Below are 18,235 nucleotides of genomic sequence, written 5' to 3'. Positions count from 1 at the left end.
TTGTTTGATCATGAGAGGTCTGACAGATAATTTCTTCTGTGCTTCACTAATTTGCTTATGATGTCACCTTTAGGTCTCAATCATGGGTCCTGTTGAGCTTATCTTGGTGTGATATAGGTCTACACCTAGTTTTTGCCAGACTACTTTCTTGTTTTCCCAAAAGATTTTGTTGAATGGGGAATTCCTTTCCCCATAGCTGGTATCTTTGGATTTATCTAACACTAGGGTACTGTACTTATTTGCATTTATATATAGTGCATCTCTTTCACTAATGCATCTCTCTATTTCTTATCCAATACCAAATTGTTTTCACAATTGCAGCTTTGTAGTATGGTTTGCTATGTGATCATGTGCAGTCCCCTTCCTTCTCTTTTTATTTTCATTATGTTGCTTGATATTCTTGACCTTTCGTTCCCTTCAGATGAATTTTTTCATTTTTTATAGCTCTCTAAAGTAATCCTTTGGTATTTAACTGGTTGTTCTTGTGGTTCACTTGTTTCAGTCACATCTGATTCTTCATGACCCCATTTAAGGTGTGTCATTTAAAATTTAATGTGTTGGGGGCAGCTAGGTGGCGCAGTGGATAAAGCACCGGCCCTGGATTCAGGAGTACCTGAGTTCAAATCCGGCCTCAGACATTTGACACTTACTAGCTGTGTGACCCTGGGCAAGTCACTTAACCCCCATTGCCCCGCAAAAAACAAACAAACAAAAAAAACAAAACAAAACAAAAATTTAATGTGTTGTCTAAAAATTCTAATGTGTGGTCACCTTAAATGAGAAGCTTTAGCACCAGTCTTTGGGCATTAAGCATTTATTAAAGCATACCAAGTATTCACGTGGAGTTGAGAAAGTAGAGTTCCAGCCTGGTTGGGTTCTTCCTCAAGTCCTCCGCCATGAGCCTGCTTCAACCATGAACTCTCCAGCAAACTGAGTGTGGAAGCTTTTGATAGGCAGTCCTTACACACTGCTTCAATCCGATTGGTAGACGTCATACAAATCCGTTGGTTCGCTGGACTTGAAGGTGGTCTCCAGTTGAGTTCAGAGTTCTAGTTAACCTGAAGTGGGCTAATCAGCAGTCAGTCCCTCTCACTTAATTCAGTCAGTCTAGATTAATCTCCAGGTGGGCCTTTGAGCATCTGCTAAATCCCATTATTTCATCACAAGTTTTTCTTGGCAAAGATATTGAAGCATTTTTACAGATGAGGAAACTGAGGCAAACATGTTGAAGGGACTTGCCCAGGTTCACACAGCTAGGAAGTGTATGAGTCCTCCTGAAGCTGGGCCCAGTATTCAATCCACTCTACCACCTAGCTGTCTACTTAATCGGTATGGCACTAAATAAATTAATTAATTTTGGTCGTATTGTCATTGTGGTGTCGGTTTAACCTACCCATGAACAGTTCACATTTCTCCAATTATTTAGGTATCTTTATCTCTAGCAGTGTTTTATAATGGCAGTCATGTGGTTCCTGTGTCTCAACAGGTAGACTCCCAAGTGTTTCGTACTGTCTGTGATTATTTTAAATGGAGGTTTTTGTCTCTTCCTTCTAGGTTTTGTCAGTAGCAGTCAGAAACGCTGATGATTTTTGTGGGTTTGTTTTGTATCCTGTGACTTTATTGAAGTTGTTCATTGTTTTGATGAGTTTTTTTGTTGAACCATCACATCATCTACAAAGAGGCGACAGTTTTGTTTCCTCATTGCCTGCGCTTGGTCCATCCATTCCTTTTTCTTGTTTTATTCCTGTAGCATTTCTGGTACAAGAGTCCCTGGTGATGAGACACATTTCTGCTTCACTCCTGATCTTATTGGAAAGGCTTCCAACTCATCCCCCTTACATTTAATGCTTGCTCTTGGTTTTAGATAGATACTTTTTATTTTAAGGAAAGCTCTATTTATTTCTATACTTTCTGAAGTTTTTAACAGGAATGGGCATTGTATTTTGTCAAAACCCTTTTCTGTATCTATTGAAATACTGATATGATTTTTGTTGTTTTTTCTTATTAATATAATCAATTACATTTATAATTTTTCCAGTATTGAACCTGTTCTGCATTCCTGATACAAAACCAGCCTAGTCATACTGTATGGTCTTTATGATACGTTGCTGTAGTCTCCTTGCTAATATTTTATTTTAAAATTTTGCTTTGATATTTATTTGGGAAATGGGTCAATAATTTTCTTTCTTTTTTAACTCTTCCTGGTTTAGGTATTAAGACTATATTTGGACTATAAAACTGTGCATACCCTCTGGCCCAGAAATGTCACTATTAGGTCTATACCCCCAAAGAGATCAAAGAAAAAGGAGAAGGGCCTATATGTAGAAAAATATTTATAGCAGCTCTTTTAGTGAATTAACAAGTTGTGGTATATGATTGTGATGAAATACTGCTGTGCTATAAGAAATTATGAGGGTGATGAGTTCAGAAAGACCTGGGAAAATTTTCATGAGCTGATACAAAGTGAAGTGAGCAGAATCAGGAGATCACTGTACACAGTAACAGCAACATTGTAACAACAGTCAACTGTGAAGCACTTAGCTCCTCTGATCAATACCGTGATCCACAATTCCCAAGGACTCATGATGAAAAGTCCAGAGAGAGAACTGATCTCTGAGTGCAGATATTTTCCTTCACTTTATTTTTCTTGCTTTATCCCCCCTCACAAGCGAATAAGGAAATGTTTTGCATGACTTCATATGTATAATGGCTATCATATATACATACGTATATATATATATATATATGTGTGTGTGTGTGTGTGTGTGTGTGTGTGTGTGTATATATATATATATATATTTTTTTTTTTTTTTTTACTTCTCAATGGATGGGTGAAGCACTGGAGGGAAAGAGAGATTTTGGAACTAGAAATCAAAATTTTAAATGAAATTTTAAAAAGACTGTGTCACAGAAGGAATTTGCTATCACCCCACCCCCATTTATCTATTTTCTAAACAATTTATGTAGTTTTTTTAATTAATTGTTCCTTAAATGTTTAGTAGAATTTGGTTAATTTATTTGCCAAGAAGACTCCAAGGACAACACTGTCTTCATGGGGTCATGAAGAGTTGGATATCACTGCACAACAAACAAGAATTTGCTGTAAATGCATTTACCCCGGGTGGGTTTTTGGGTTTTTTTGAGAGTCCATTTATGGTTTGTTTGATTTCTTTTTCCAAGATAGGGTTATTTAAAATTGTATTCTTGTTGTTAATCTAGGCAATTTATATTTTTGTAAGTATTCATACATTTCACTTGGATCATTAGTTTTATTAGCATAGAGTTGGGTGAAAGGTCACCTAGTAATTGCTACCATTTCTTCTTCAGTGGTTGTGAATTTACCTTTTTCATTTTTAATACCGGTAACTTGATTTTTTTATTTTTTAAATCAAATTAGCTTATGGTTTTTATGTTTTATGGTTTTTGTCATGTGTGTATTTTTTAATAGGCCCTAGTTTTATTTATTTGTTCAATTTTTTTTACTTAGGATTTTGTTAACCTCTACTTTGATCTGCTCTTTCTTTTATTGATGAGCAAATAGGCCAGTATATTTAGATTGTTGATTGAGAGAAAACAACAAAACTATTCTCAGACCTTTTGTATTATTTAACTCTATGTTTCCTAATGACATTAAAGTTCTGAGAGGATACTTATACCATCTCAAGACCCCAAGAATGTAAACATGTTATTTTTCTGATTGCTCACTTGTATTTGCCTTTTTACATATCTCTTAACTCAGAATTTCTACTCAGGTCTGATCTTTTCATCAAAAATGATTAGAGGGGCAGCTAGGTGGCACGGTGGATAGAGCACCAGCCCTGGAGTCAGGAGGACCTGAGTTCAGATCCGGCCTCAGACACTTATAACACTTACTAGCTGTGTGACCCTTGGCAAGTCACTTAACCCCAATTGCCTCACCAAAAACAAACAACTTTAGCAGAGTTGCAGGATACAAAATAAACCCACAGAAATAATCAGCATTTTTATATACTACCAACAAAGTTCAGCAGCAACAGATAGAAAGAAAAATTCCATTTTAAATAACTGTGGACAGTATAAAATACTTGGGAGTCTCTACCTGCCAAGATAAACCCAGGAACTAACTATATGAATAGGATTATAAAACACTTCTCACACAAATAAAGTCAAATCTAAACAATTGGAAAAATATTAATTGCTCATGGGTATGCTGAGCCAATATAATAAAAGTGACAATACTACCTAAATTAATCTATTACCAATCAAACTATCAAAATTATTTTATAGATCTAGAAAAAAAATAACAAAATTCACCTGGAAGAACAAAAGCTCAAGGATATCAAGGGAATCAGTGAAAAAAATTAGAAAAGAAAGAGGTCTAGCTGTACCAGATCTCAAACTGTATTATAAAATGGTGATTATCAAAACCATTTGGTATTGGCTAAGAAATATAGTGGTGGATCAGTGGAATGGAATAGGTACAAATTGCACTATAGTTAATGACTACAGTAATATGATAAACACAAAGATGCAAGCTTTTGGAACAGAAACTCATTATTTGACAAAAACTGCTGGGAAAACTGGAAAATAGTATGGCAGAAACTAGGTTTAGACTGACATCTCACACCATATACCAAAATAAGATTAAAAATGGATTTATGATTTGTACATAAAAGGTGATACCATAAGTAAATTAAGAGAGCGTGGGGGCAGCTAGGTGGCGCAGTGGATAGAGCACTGGCGCTAGAGTCAGGAGGACCTGAGTTCAAATCCAGCCTCAGACACTTAACACTTACTAGCTGTGTGACCCTGGGCAAGTCACTTAACCCTAATTGCCTCACTTAAAAAAAAAAGAGAGAGAGAGCGTGGAATAGTTTATCATTCAGATTTATGGACAGGGGAAGAATTTAGAACCAAAGAAGATATAGAGAACATTAGAAAATGTAAAATAGATCATTATGATTATATACAATTGAAAAGCTTTTGCCCAAACAAAACCAATGCAACCAACATTATCAAGAAAGAAGAAAACTGGGGGGAATTTTTTTTTTTGTAACAAGTATCTCTGATAAAGGCCTTATTTTTCAAATATATAGAGAACTGATTCAAATTCATAAGAATATAAATCAGTCCCCAATTGTGAAATGGTCAAAGGATATGAACAAATAGTTTTTATATAAAGAAATCAAAGCCGTCTATAGTCATATGAAAAAATGCTCTAAATCACTATTCATCAGAGAAATGCAAATTAAAACAACTCTGAGGTATCACCTCACACCTATCAGAGTGGTTAATATGACAAAAAAGAAAAATTTTGGCTGTTGGAGAGGATATGGGAAAACTGGGACACTAATCCACTGTTGGTAGAGTTGTGAACTGAGCCAACCATTCTGAGAGCAATTTGGAACTATGCCCAAAGGGCTATAGAACTGTGCATACCTTTTGATCCAGCAAAACCACTGCTAGGTCTGTATTCCAAAGACATACAAAAAAGGGAAAAGGACCTATTTGTACAAAAATATTTATAGTGGCTCTTTTTGTGGTGGCTAAGAATTGAAAATTGAGGGGATGCCCATCAATTGGGGAATGAAGAAACAAGCTGTGGCATATGATTGTAATGGATTATTATTGTGCTCTAAGAAATGACAAGCAGGATGACTTCAGAAAAACCTGGAAAGATTTATATGAGCTGATATATAGTGAAGTGAACAGAACCCAGAGAACATTGTGCACAGAGATAGTAATATTGTTTGATGAAGAACTGTGAATGACTTAACTGTTCTCAGCAATACAATGATCCAAAACAATCCCAAAGGACTATTGATGAAGCATACTATCCACCTCCAAAGAAAGAAGTGGTATTGATGGAACACAGACTGAAGCATACTGTTTTTTACTTTCTTTCATTTTTACTTTTGAGTTTTTTATACAAAATGACTAATATGGAAATATTTTGCATAATTATACATGTATAACCTATCTCTGATTATGTACCACCACAGAGAAAGTGAAGGGGAGGGAAGGAAAGATGGAAGAGAGAGTTTGAAACTCAAAACTTTAAATAACAATGTTAATCTTAAAAAATCAAAAACAAAAGGATGATTGGAAGTCCTTTTCATTAAAGTGCTATTTTTCCCTCTGTAAGATTATACCCAGCTTTGCTGAATATGCTGTTCTTGTTTTTAAACCTATATTCTTTGCCTTTTGGAATACAGTATTCCAAACTTTCCATTCCTTTGTTGTGGTAGCTACTAAATCTTGTGTTGTCCTGCCTGTGGTTCCATGATACTTGAATTATTTTTTTTCTGGCTGTTTGGAGTATTATTTTCTTTGACCTGGAAGTTCTGGGTTTTGGCTATGATGTTCCTGGGCTTTTCATTTTGATTTCTTTCGGAACATAACCAAGAGAGTCTGTTTTCACTTTGCCCTCTGGCTCTAATAGATCTGGCAATTTTCTTTCTTGATTTCTTGACATATGATACCCAGGACTTTTTTTGGTCATACCTTTCATGTAGTCCAGTGATTCTCAATTGTCTTTCTTTAATCGGTTTTCCACATTAGTTGTTTCTTGATAAAAGGTATCTTCTATTTAATTCTTTCTTTTTTTAATCGTTTGGCTTTGTTTTAACAGTTAATGTTTTCTCATTGTTGAAGCTGTAGCATATGTGGCAGCCAAGCCCTAGTAAAACCATCTCAATAGGCCTCAAGCCTGTCAGTGAATTGGGGGTTGTCTAGCCCAAGCATGTGAAGACTTCCCACAGTGGAATGGGCAGATGAGAACAGTTTGTTCCAACTGCCATGAAGGCAGTTGAAGCCATCACTGTGGAGCACTCAGAGCTTGGCCAGACATCAAAGACACCAGAGTCATTCACTGCATCCTGGACCATCACCAGTTGTCTTAACTTTTGTCCTGCCACTGGATTTCTTTCTTTCTTTCTTTTTCTTTTTTTTCTTTTTTTGGTGAGGCAATTGGGGTTAAGTGACTTGCCCAGGGTCACACAGCTAGTAAGTGTCAAGTGTCTGAGGCCGGATTTGAACTCAGGTCCTCCTGACTCCAGCACCAGTGCTCTATCTACCATGCCACCTAACTGACCTAGGAATGAAGACCTGAATTTAAATCTTTCTGGCCTCAGACATTCACTAGTTGTGGCACCCTGGGCAAGTCATTTAATCTCTATCTTGGGGGCGGCTAGGTGATGCAGTGGATAAAACACCGACCTTGGATTCAGGAGACCTTGAGTTCAAATCCAGCCACAGCCACTTGACACTTACTAGCTTTGTGACCCTGGGCAAGTCACTTAACCCTCATTGCCCTGTGCAACAAAACCAAAACAAAACAAAACCCCTCTATCTACCTGTTCCTTAACTTTAAAATGGGCATGATGATAGCACCTGCTTTGAAGGGTTGTTGTGAGGACCAATTAGATAATATTAGTAAATGCTCCCAGAGAATTGGAAGCAAAGGGCGTGTTCATCAGTTGGGTAATGGCTGAACCACCTGCAGTGCATCAGTGTGATGGATGCAGATTGGGAGAAATGTGGGAGGACTTGTTTGAACTGATGAGTGAAGGGGATTGAAGCAGGAGGCTAATCTGCCCAGGACTGCAGTTGCCGAAATGGACACAACCCTCCAAGGTAGCAAACCGGATCAGTGTAGGGGCTGTTAATAGTTCTCTCCTTTCCGTGGAAAGGTGGGGGGCTAGGAGTGTGGCGTGTCACATACACAATCAGACCTCACTTTGGTGTTGGACGGTTTTGCTTAACCATTTTTCTTTGTTACAAGACAAGATTTAATGGGGAGGGGGCACAGTCCATTGGGAATTGATTGGTATAAAAACCAATGTTTGTTGAATAAGTGAATGACCTCCTAGGTCAGGGCTGTTGGTCTTCTCTCTCCCTTTAGGGATGCAGTCTTTGCTTCTAACTCATCTCAATAACATCCTACTGGAGAACCGTAGCCTAGTACAGGGCGCTGTGCAGATGGCTGTGGACGAGGCTTTGGGGCAGCACCACAGGGTAGTAAAGGTAAGAGAAGGAAATGGTGTCCCCCAGCTTCATCTCCCCTCTCACCTTTAACTCAACTGGGCCCCACCCTCACTCCAGTACAATCTGCAGCTCCCCGTGGCTGGAGAGCCAGCACAGCCTTAAACAGGGGGAGCACACAACACACAATATATCACGCACACAAGCATTCTACACCACCAGCCCCTCTGTCGGGAGTTGCCGTTTGTCACCAAGTTTTCTTTCCTTCCATTTGTCATCACCAACTCGCCTTACTTCCTTGATTTCTCTTTCCTGTTGTCTTGGCATTTCCCTCCTCTTTTCATCAATACTTTTCCAGGGCCAAAAAAGAACCCTAAAGTGGCAAAAACTCAAATTTTGGTTTCTGAATATCAGGGGCATCTTTTATTATCCAGGTGCTTATTGTTCTGGGTCTTTGTCAACAAGGCTATTATTTAAGGGCCTAAAACTTTCCTTGGATTCCTTGAAATTTCCAAGCGTTCTTAGAATGTCATACACTGAGATGTTTCTTTTCTGACCTTTGGGCCCTTCGGCTGACCCGAGGCTCCTGAGCAGAAGAGCTTGGGGGGTGGGGAGGGGTGAGGAGGGTGGCTTGTGGTACCAACCGCCCTCTTCCCTTATTTCCTGTCCTCTTTAGGCCCAACAGAAGTTGCAGGTGTCCGTCCCAGTGGCCGTGAACTCCATCCTCAGTATTGTGGCTGGCAGCACCAGCAATAGCTTTCGTGCGCGTTGTCTCCAGACTCTTCAGGTTAGCAAGAAAGCATTGTGACCACAGCATCCTGGAGGGAGACTCGGCTTCTGGTCCTGGCTCTGACACTCCTTTAACCCATAGTAGGACATTGGCTGAGTCACTCCCTTCCTTGGGCTCTCTGTCATCATCTATAAAATGAGGGAGTCACACCTGGTGGCCACATGAAGTACCTTCTAGGTCTGACAGTCCAGGGTTCTTTGGTTTTTAGGGCTTTTGGTCTTTTTAAAGCATCTTGACATGGATCCTTTTATTCTCACAGCCCCTCAGCATTCGGGGCAGTGTGGTGAATATCATTTACCCTGTGGACTGACTGTGTGACCCCAGGCAGTTGATGGAACTCCACCAGGTCCCAATCAGCCAATCAGGAAGCAGCATGCCAGGCACTCTTGTCAGAGCTGGGAATGCAAAGACAAAACACGAGAGGTTCCTGCTCCCAAGGCACTTCAACCCCAGCATCTCTGTGGTCATCAGGCACAGCGTGTGCAGGGACTTTACAGCAAGACCACAGATGTGGCCCCTCCCCCCAAATAGCAGTGACAGAGAAAGACATGGGGCAGGGCTATCATTCCTATTGGGCAGAGGAAGACTCGGGGTAAGGGATTTGCCAAAGTCACTTATGGCCACTCAAGCGACTAGGAGAGGGAGAGAAGGGACTGGCTCATTTTGGGACCAAGTGGCTGCCCCATCACCTGGTCAGTGTATGAGTACTTGTCTGGGTGTGAAGTGTGAATATGTATGTGTGTAGTGTGAGTATATATGTGAATTGTGGGCGGTTTGTGTGTGTGTGTGTATCTAAGTATGTGGTGTTCATGTACGGTAGTGTAATCTGTGCATATATATATGTGGTATACATGAGTGAATGTATGTCTATATGAATGCATGAGTGTAGATGGGAGTATGTGAGTGTGATGTGGGTTTATTTGTGGTGTATCTGTGAGTGTGTATGTGAACGTGTGAGTGTGGTAAGGGGTGTGAATGTGGGTATGGGTATAGGTATGTGTGAGTGTGTATGTAGATGGGGCTGTGTCTACGTGTGTGGTGTGTGTCTGTGCTGTATTGTGAGTGTGTGTGTGGTACTTCACAGACCTTTGGCCTCAAAATTGGTTCAAGAGAATTTCTGGTGGGATAGCTGGGAAGCTGAGGGAGGGGAGAAGCTTGGTCAGGGGCCCAGGTCCCTGGCATAGGCCCTGCTCCTTTTCACTAGCCTGGATCACCCCCAGACAGGTTGGGGCTGCCCTGCTCTTGTCTTGCTCATCCTCGCTGTTCCCTTGTCTGTCTGGCTCTCCCTCTCTCCTTCCTTGTGTATCTCTCTGTGTTTCCCACTGTTTCTCGGGTTACAGCTGAAGCTTGGCCCACTGTGAAGTCTGACGTGGTGAGAAGTAAACTTAGCAAACTTCTCTGAAGGTCTCACTCACTGCCAGACACCAGGCTAGGCACCGAGGATCCAAAGACAAAAACCCCAACAGGCCCTGCCCTCAGGTACCTTATATTCCGCTGAGGTGATTGACCTGCACAAAGATAAGTCCTTTGCACTGGGCAAGAGCAGGGAGGATCAGGGAGAACTTCCTGGAAGAGGTTGGTCCCAGACCTGAGCTTTAAAGGAAGACACAGATTCATATTATTTCATCCAGGCCCTTGCTAAGGGACAGCAATGCTTTTATTCCTCCCCATTCGATTCTCTAGCATGATTTCCTCAAAAGCTGTTGTTCAAAGTCTTGCCTCGCCAGGCCCCCAGGCCCTTTCCCTGTGCAGCGGTCATCACCTCAGGACCATTGGCAGACATCAGCTCCAAAACTCCTCAGCCATCTCTTCCTTTGCTGAGCCCTCTCCTGGCTTGTGCTTGGGCTCCCATCTGTGTCTCTCTCTCCCCTGGTGGGCTCTTTTCTCCCCTGGCTTTCCCTGCCAGGCCCCTGGAAGAGTCACCTAAGTCCCTCTCAGCCCCCCACCTGCCTGCTTGCACAAGGTCTGCCCCTTCCCTAGTACCAGGGATTTCCTGTCTTGGACCTTGCCCTCCCCCTTCCTAACACCTGCATCACTTCTGTGAGCCTCCTCTCCCTGCTGCTCTCGTCTGACCCCTCCTCTTCTACCTCCTCTGAGAAATGTTGTGCCCACTTACTTGCCTTGTGAGCCTCTGGCAAATGGGATGAGGATAGGCCCTCCCTCCCAGGATTGTGAGAATCCAATGGAATACTAATTATAAAGTGCTTTGGGAACTTGACAGTGCTGCATAAATGTTGGTGATAGTTTTTATTATCGGGAGACACACTAAGCCTGGATGTGTGATTTGGGAGTGATTAGCACAGGGGGTTGATGAAGTCACCAAGTTTGAGGGGAGAGGAGCTAGGGAAGAATCATGGGGCACCCAGTTAGGGGGCTTGATGTGGGTCATCAACCCACCGAGTGTCCGGAGAAGGAATGGCGGATGGGTAGGATGGAAAGAGCAATGTCCCACGCCAGGAGCCGTGGTGATCAGTGGCAGAGACGAGTCCACTGATAACCAAGGACCGAGGGTGGTGTCAGTGGAGTGATGAGGCAGAGGGCAGACTTCGGAGGCTGCAGGGGGAGAAGGGTCTGGCAGCTGGGCCTGCAGGTCCCTTGTTCTGGGAGCTCGGCTATGAAGGAAGAAGAGAGCTGGGGTGGCAGCTTGGGAGGAAGTGCTAGGGCCTGATGAGGGTCTTCGAATGCATGTCAGTAGGCATCAGGGAAGGACCCCGTATTGGAGATTAGAGGGGCAATCTGCTAGACAAAATGGCAGGGGATAGGACCAAGGTTACATATCTGGGGAGGTTGGCTCTACTGTCCACTGTGCTCTGGTGCTCCACCCCCCAATGCCCTTTGTCCACACGGATGCTGGCTGCCACTATGCAGTAAACTCCAGTGACTCCTTATTGCCTTGAGGACCAGCTCTCACCCTCTCTGGCCTTTCAAGCCCTTCACCACCTGGTCCTGACCTATCTTCCCAACCTCATTCTCCATTACTCCGCTTTTCCATTTTCTACAACGCAGCCAAACTGTTAAACTGGTGTCCTGGTTAGCTTTTCCCACACAAGGTAAGGTGACCACACACATTGAGTTTTACTGTCACACTTTGCCGTCCCTCACACATAATCTCCAGTCTCCATGCCCGGATTTCCTTCCCTCCTCACCTTTGCTTCTTTGAATTCCTTGTTTCCTTCAAAATTCAGCTCAAGGGCCATCCCTCCACCCCCAAATGGCCTAGTGTTGGTTGTCTGTATTTTTATATGAACACTCCTTCCTTCCCCAAAAAGGACACTTGCCAAACCAAACCCTATCTTTTGTAGCTCTCCCTCTTTACCAGTCAGTCATGGCTCCCACCTCCCTTTTGGATTCCCAGCCTTATTTCCCAGCATTCCCCTTGGTTGACCTGGCTGGCCGTGTCCTAATTCAGCGCTCCCTCGCTTGCTCCCATGCATTCACTCTTAGGCTGTCCCCAGCCCTAGAAGGCTCACCCTCCAGGTTGGGATTATTGTCCCCCTTCTACCCTTCCTTTTGCCCTCCCCCTGGAATATGATCCCTGGGACAGCCTGATTTTATTTCTCCAGGGGGTTGCACATAGTAGGTGCTTAGTAAAAGTTGTTCAATCAATTAAGAATGGAATTCATTTTCTTCATGGGGGCACAGTTTGCCCAGAGGCCCAGGATGGTACCGTATGTTTGCAGGAATGTCAGGTATCTGGTTGGGTCGGGATAGAGAGTGCGGCAAGGCCTGGGCAGGCACTTGGGCCCTGGGTGAATGAGGTCAGAGAAGGAAACAGAGATGGCAGGAAAAGGCAAAGGCGCTGATGGAGGCTGATGAGCAGCACAGCAGGCGTGCTCAGAGGTTCTTGGGGAGTTTGGACGGATGGAGAAGATGAGCGAGGTTTGCCGGGCATTCAATTTGAGGCACCGGGAGGTGAGACGGCGGGAAGCTAGCGGTGTGGGACCAGAACTCGGGAGAGAAGTTAGGGCTTGGTGTAGAGACCCAGGAGTTGTCTCTAGAGAGTTGGCCTTGGACCCCTGGAAGCCCAGGACAGAGCCCAGAGGGACGGACACATACCTGGACAGTGAGAAATGATGACGATCCAGCAAAGGAGGCCGAGATGGAGGAGAACTAGGAGAGAGAGGGTCTGGGAAGAAGAGGCCATGCTCAGGGTCAGAGGTTACAGAGAAGTCCAGAGAAGAGGCCACTGAGTTTGGAAATTAGGAGATGATTTGGAAGCCGGCCAGCAAGGGGTGGAGCAGTGGGCATGGGGAGACCTGGGGCAGCAGCTGTGTGACAGGGAGAGGAGTGATCGGGGAGTGCATGGGATGGAGGCCCCCAGGACCAAGGGAGACTGGGGTGTGTGAAAAAGCTAAGGCGTGGGGTGTGGAGGAGCAGGGACGAGCAGTGCCCCCTCTGGTCCCTGGGCCTCAGTTTACCCACCGAGACGCCTGGTGATTCTGCACATTTGGTCTGCCAGGCAGCCGACACCCAGGAATTGAGGATGAGGCTTCTTGAAGGCTTTCACCGAACTCTTCACCAGAGGTTCCTGCACTCCACCTGTGACCCGCACACAGTGAGTACGCAGGAAGCCCTGGCCCAAAGCCGGGCTTTCCAAGGCCCGGGGTCGGGGGGTGCCGACAGAGAAGACAGTTGGGGGTGCCTGGCCTGGCCCCTTGGCTCGCTGTCACGACGACAGCTCCGAGGGGGGCTGGGGGAGCCTCCTGGCCCAGCCCTGCTGGTTGGGTGCCACAGCTCTGGGGAGCCAAGGTCACATGCTCAGGCCTTCCAGGGCCTTGTTCTAGTGCGAGGGTGACGCTCAGTGGCGGCACCTCCGAACTGCAGGTCCAGGTCAGGGAATCCCTCTGCCTCTGGCTCCCGTGACTAGAAGAGGGTAGGACCGGCCCTGGAGTATGGGAAGGTCCCAAGACCTGGGAGGTGACCGACGTGACTGCGGGCTAGGTGGGGCTCAGGGTCATCATTGAGCTTACTGCAGGGGCTTCGGTGGAGAAGGAAGAACTCGGTGCCTGAGCCCCTCTGACCGAGTAGTTGGGAGGGAGGAGACTGCTTGGGAAAGGAACCCTGAGAAGAGTCTTGGACAGAGGCTGTCAGCCCTGGGCTAAGGGCTGGGGCGCCTGCCCTCAAGCAGCTCCCATTCCAGTGGGGGAGACTGCAGGGTGGCTATGGCCCCCAGTGAGTGGCAGCAGCCAAGTGGGGTCAGGCTGTTTCTTGGCTGTCATTGCCACTGATAAAATCACACCAGCTCCTGATGCTGAACCATCGGACGGGGCCCAGGACTTTGGGGGCCAGAACTCCCCCTTCTGGGTCTCCAGTCGCTGCAGAGCCGCGTTCAGGCAGCACCTCCCCAAGGGCTGCCTCCCACGATGATCTGAGTACATGGGCCCTGGGTTGTCCCCATCAGGGTCAGAGGGGAAATGGAGGTCAAGTTAGTGGTGGGGGTTTAAGTCACTTGGGGACCACTTGCTGCCTCTTGTACCTCCTTCCTTCAGAATCAAAGAATGTAAGGGCTGCAAAGGACCTCAAACACATCTGGGCCTTTGGGCCCTCAAGCCCTCACCGACCCCTAGAGAGCAGGCCAAGCAAGGGCACCCCAGAGCACACCTCCTGTTGTACAGGTCTCAGGAAGGAGGCTCTTTCAGGGAAGCGAGCAGCCCGTGTGGAAGGGGGGGGTGCCTCTTAGGGGCCACAAGGCCCAGGCTGGGCCCTTCCTTAGTGAGAGCAGTTTAAAGCAGGCTCTGACCCAAGGGAGGACGTTCACCTCCTCTTCTCTGAGTACCCTTCCCACCTCTGTTGTGTGTGCCTCGTGCCTCCCCCACATTCTTGAGAATTCATCTAGAAAATGGGATCCTTGGTTTTTATAAAGACCGAATTTAGAATGCCAAGAACCCTTCGGAAAGCTCTGCTCCCACAGCCCTCCTTTCCAGAGGTCAGACTGGTCGTTTCACCTTGAGACTTGTGTTTCCCCATTTGAACCCGGATAACTAATGTAGGTGAAAGTACTTTGAAAAGTACAAAGAGAGAGGAAAGGGGAGGGACAAAGAGGGAGAGGTAGAATTTTAAACTCAAAACTTTAAATAAAAATGTTAATTAAATTTTTTAAAAGAAAAAATGCTCCAGGAACTGTGCCTGGCTTTGATCTCCTTTATAACTGTGACTGCGGCCCAGGGCCCAAGCTCCTGGAGAACCTGGATGGGGGTGACCCCCAAACCACTTTTTGGAGTCCTGCCTCCCCTCGGAATGTCACTATATATTTCCTGTTTAGGTCTTCCTAAATGTGGTACAAGGGGCCCTCAAACCTTCATCTCCACAGGAATACCCACAAACCCACCTTATAGACTTACAAGAATCCATAAACATGCAAGTTATTCCTCCTTTCTTCTCTGGGCCCCCCTTTCTCCCAGGCCAAGTCCTTGAGATCTGTTGTGCCACTCTGTGGACTCCAGAGAAGGGGGAGGTATTGGGGGGTTACAAGTGAGCCCCGCCATCCGGCCCCAGACCTCACACACCACAGGGCTGTGCCTCTTCTCCCCAGGAGGCTGAATCCAAACACTGTCTTTCACCCCTGCCATCTCTAGGCCTGTCTTTCCCTAGGTCATCAGTTCTCTTCTCTGGACCTCTAGCTGGGCGCTGTTGGAAACTCTGCCCATCCTAGGAGCTCCATAGCTACCCCCTCCACAACTGCCTTTAGCAGCTCCCCACTCTTTCCACAGAGACTGGCCCTCTCTTAGCTGTGGTTCTGCGAGGGGTCAGTTCTTGGTTCTCTCCTCCCTCTCTTAGGCCCAAGGTTATACAGGCTGGGACCCCACCATTCATCCTTAGTGTGGTACAAGGGGTTAACAAAAACAGAGGCCAGTGTTAGGAATGGGCCCAGGCCTTCCAGCCTCCCCTTGAATATGATGATGAATGAGGGAGCTATGACACACCAAGGGTTCCCCGGGACTTCGATGGACACGATCTTACTGGGTCCTCATGAGGTGGGTCCATTTCACAGACAGCCCAGAGAGGCTGTGTTCCAACCCAGGCTTCCCTTAACTCCAGGTCCAGTATTCTTTCCACTATCCCTGCTGTAGGTGCACATGGGGCTTCTGGGAATGAGGAGGAACCTTAACCCCCCTCAGCCTAGAGGGACCCAATCCTCCAGAGCTGTGAAGAAGGGTTGTCAGATGACCAGTCTCCCCAGGCAGGCTGAGCAGCACCAGAAGAGGGGCTGGGGCTGGGGGGGACAGCTGCCTGGCTGTCCAGAAAAGGGGGCGCTCAAGCTGGGCTTTGGAGGGTGTTGTGGGAGGGCACAGGGGGTCTGTGTGCTGTTGCTGCTCAACTCACTTGGGCTTTCTGACTCTTTGACCAGCTGCCTCCTGAGCCAACCAGCAGCCAGGACAGGGAGGATGGGGACCAGAGCCTTGAGGAGCCAGTCCCAGGTGAGCCTTGGCTGCTTTCTAGACAGTTGTCTAGGAGAAATGCATGTGCATGCAGGCGCGCGCGCGCGCGCGCACACACACACACACACACACACACACACACACACACTATTCCTTATAACTAGCCTGCCCAGAGTCCCAGAGAAGTGTTTTTGGGGCACAGCAGTAGGAAGCTTGTCCTTTAGGAGACAGAGAGGACAGCCAGATGCAGCTGCAGATGTGTGGGATGCTGTATCCAGCTGGGAAAGATGCCCTCTTGGCTGCAGCACAATTTTTGGCTCTGGAATTTGCCATCCTGAGCCCACCCCACCTTGACCTTCATGGTTGGCATTAGCACAGGTGCTGTCCCAACACACAAAACCTCCAAGACTGCAAGCCACAGATAATTGCAAAGAGAATCTCTGAGTCCAGTTGCGTTCAAAGAAGTGCAAGCTGGGTGGGCAGTCTCCTGTTCAATGTCCCAGACTCACAGTCACCTAGACAACATACCCAGTACATCTGTTACCCGTACAATCTACATGCTTTGGAAAGTCTGTTGTCAATCCATTATTGAATTAACCAGGGGATTCAACTGCTTAAGGGCATCAACCTAAAGTACATTTTATGAAGCACAAAGTGCTTTGTAATACGATTGTTACCTATTTTACAAGTGCAGGTTTATACTGGCTGAGTACCCCCCACCCCCAGTGTGACATCCCTGGAATAACAGCTCACATGTCTATAAAGTTCACAATTAACAAAGTCAACACTTGGGAGATTTGGGAATAGGGGGAGTGAGGAGGGGTTTGATGAGGAAATACCGAAAAATAAGAGTTGTGTCCAGGAGCCTCTCATGGCACACACTGAGTCAGCTAAACAGTACCCAGCAGTAGTAGGGGGGCCGCCCGTCTGTGGGCTAGCGCTTTACCACTCAGGCCCCTGCAAGCCCCCAGAGACCTGCCTTTCTGTAGGCTCACTCCCCAGCATTCTTCACCTTCTCCTGGCCTCCTGCTGCTGCCCGCCCCCTCACAATCCGCTCTTACCGTGCCCCCCCCCCCCTTCCCAGCTTCAGCCCGACCTCTCTTCAGAAGCTTTTCCTGGTCCCGGCCTTCAGATCAGGTAGATGGAGCTAACAGCAGTGGCATGGGCCATTTGTACTAGAAGCTCCAGGCGGACAGGGCCTGGTCTTGTTCCCACGGTGCATGGAGGGAAGGAAGCATGGTCAGCATATGACTCAAAGCCCCATGTCCCAGGCCACTCTTAGCGCCTGCAACTGCAGAGAAGGCACAGATCTGCCATCTCACCTATGAAAAGTCCGGAGCATCTAGCTCAGTAGCAGAGGGATGCAGAACTGGCTGTCGAATGAGTTCACAAACGGGGGGATCAATGGGCTGGATCAGCTGGATTAAGACTGGGTCCCGATCACGAAGGGGGACAACATCTGGATGGGGAGGGGCAGGCTGCCTGAGAGGACAAGGTAGAAAGACCTGGGGCGGAGGTGGGGGGCTGCTGAAGTTGGATGGGGAGGAGGGAGGGCCCGGGGGAGCCACTGAAAAGGTGCCAGCGGGAGGAGGGGCGCATGCTAGCCCCTCATGCCGGGCCCCAAACACAGGATGAGGGACGGGGCCTTTTCCAGGGAGCTGCTGTCCGGGAGCCGCTCCGAGGCCCAAGAGGCGCTGCCCAGGAGCGGGGGAGGTGAGGCCGGCCCGGGATGCCCCCGGGATGCCCCCGCTGAGCCGCAGCGGGGCCAGCCAGCGCCCCCAGGCCAAGGGCTGGGCCAGCTCGGAGACCCGCGGGGAGGTAACAGGACTCGGAGAGGGAGGGGAGTTAGGGGAGGAAGGAGGGCTGGGGGAGCCCTCGGGCTGCTGGGAGGGGGGCTTCTGGGGTGGGGCACAGGTCAGGCCAGAGACCCCGGCGGCCAGCCTGTCCTCCCTCCTCTTCCCAGGACACGCTGTGGCTGCAGGAGGTGTCCAACCTGTCCGAGTGGCTGAGCGCCGGCCCGGCCGGCCCGGACCCCAGGGAGGCAGCCTCCGGCCCCGGCTTCTTTCAATAAAGGCGCCCGCCCGTCAGTCGCTGCGCCGGTCCG

The 18,235-nt window shown here is 47.1% G+C and overlaps 1 protein-coding gene across 1 annotated transcript in view; it reads left to right on the top strand.

Moving 5' to 3' along the window:
* The window catches only part of C6H11orf80 (chromosome 6 C11orf80 homolog), an 89,388-nt gene extending 71,155 nt beyond the window's left edge, over positions 1-18,233 (top strand). Inside the window, exons 10-15 of the mRNA XM_043970571.1 lie at positions 7,883-8,004; positions 8,639-8,749; positions 13,212-13,307; positions 16,101-16,170; positions 17,786-17,949; positions 18,095-18,233. Of these exons, the coding sequence (XP_043826506.1) occupies positions 7,883-8,004; positions 8,639-8,749; positions 13,212-13,307; positions 16,101-16,170; positions 17,786-17,949; positions 18,095-18,202 (671 nt within the window). The 3' untranslated portion in view covers positions 18,203-18,233. The remainder of the gene's footprint in view (positions 1-7,882; positions 8,005-8,638; positions 8,750-13,211; positions 13,308-16,100; positions 16,171-17,785; positions 17,950-18,094) is intronic.
* The last annotated feature ends 2 nt before the right edge of the window (positions 18,234-18,235 follow it).

The sequence above is a fragment of the Dromiciops gliroides genome, chromosome 6 (assembly GCF_019393635.1).
Source record: "Dromiciops gliroides isolate mDroGli1 chromosome 6, mDroGli1.pri, whole genome shotgun sequence".
Classification (NCBI taxonomy): domain Eukaryota; kingdom Metazoa; phylum Chordata; class Mammalia; order Microbiotheria; family Microbiotheriidae; genus Dromiciops; species Dromiciops gliroides.
This window is presented reverse-complemented; position numbering and strand designations above follow the sequence as displayed.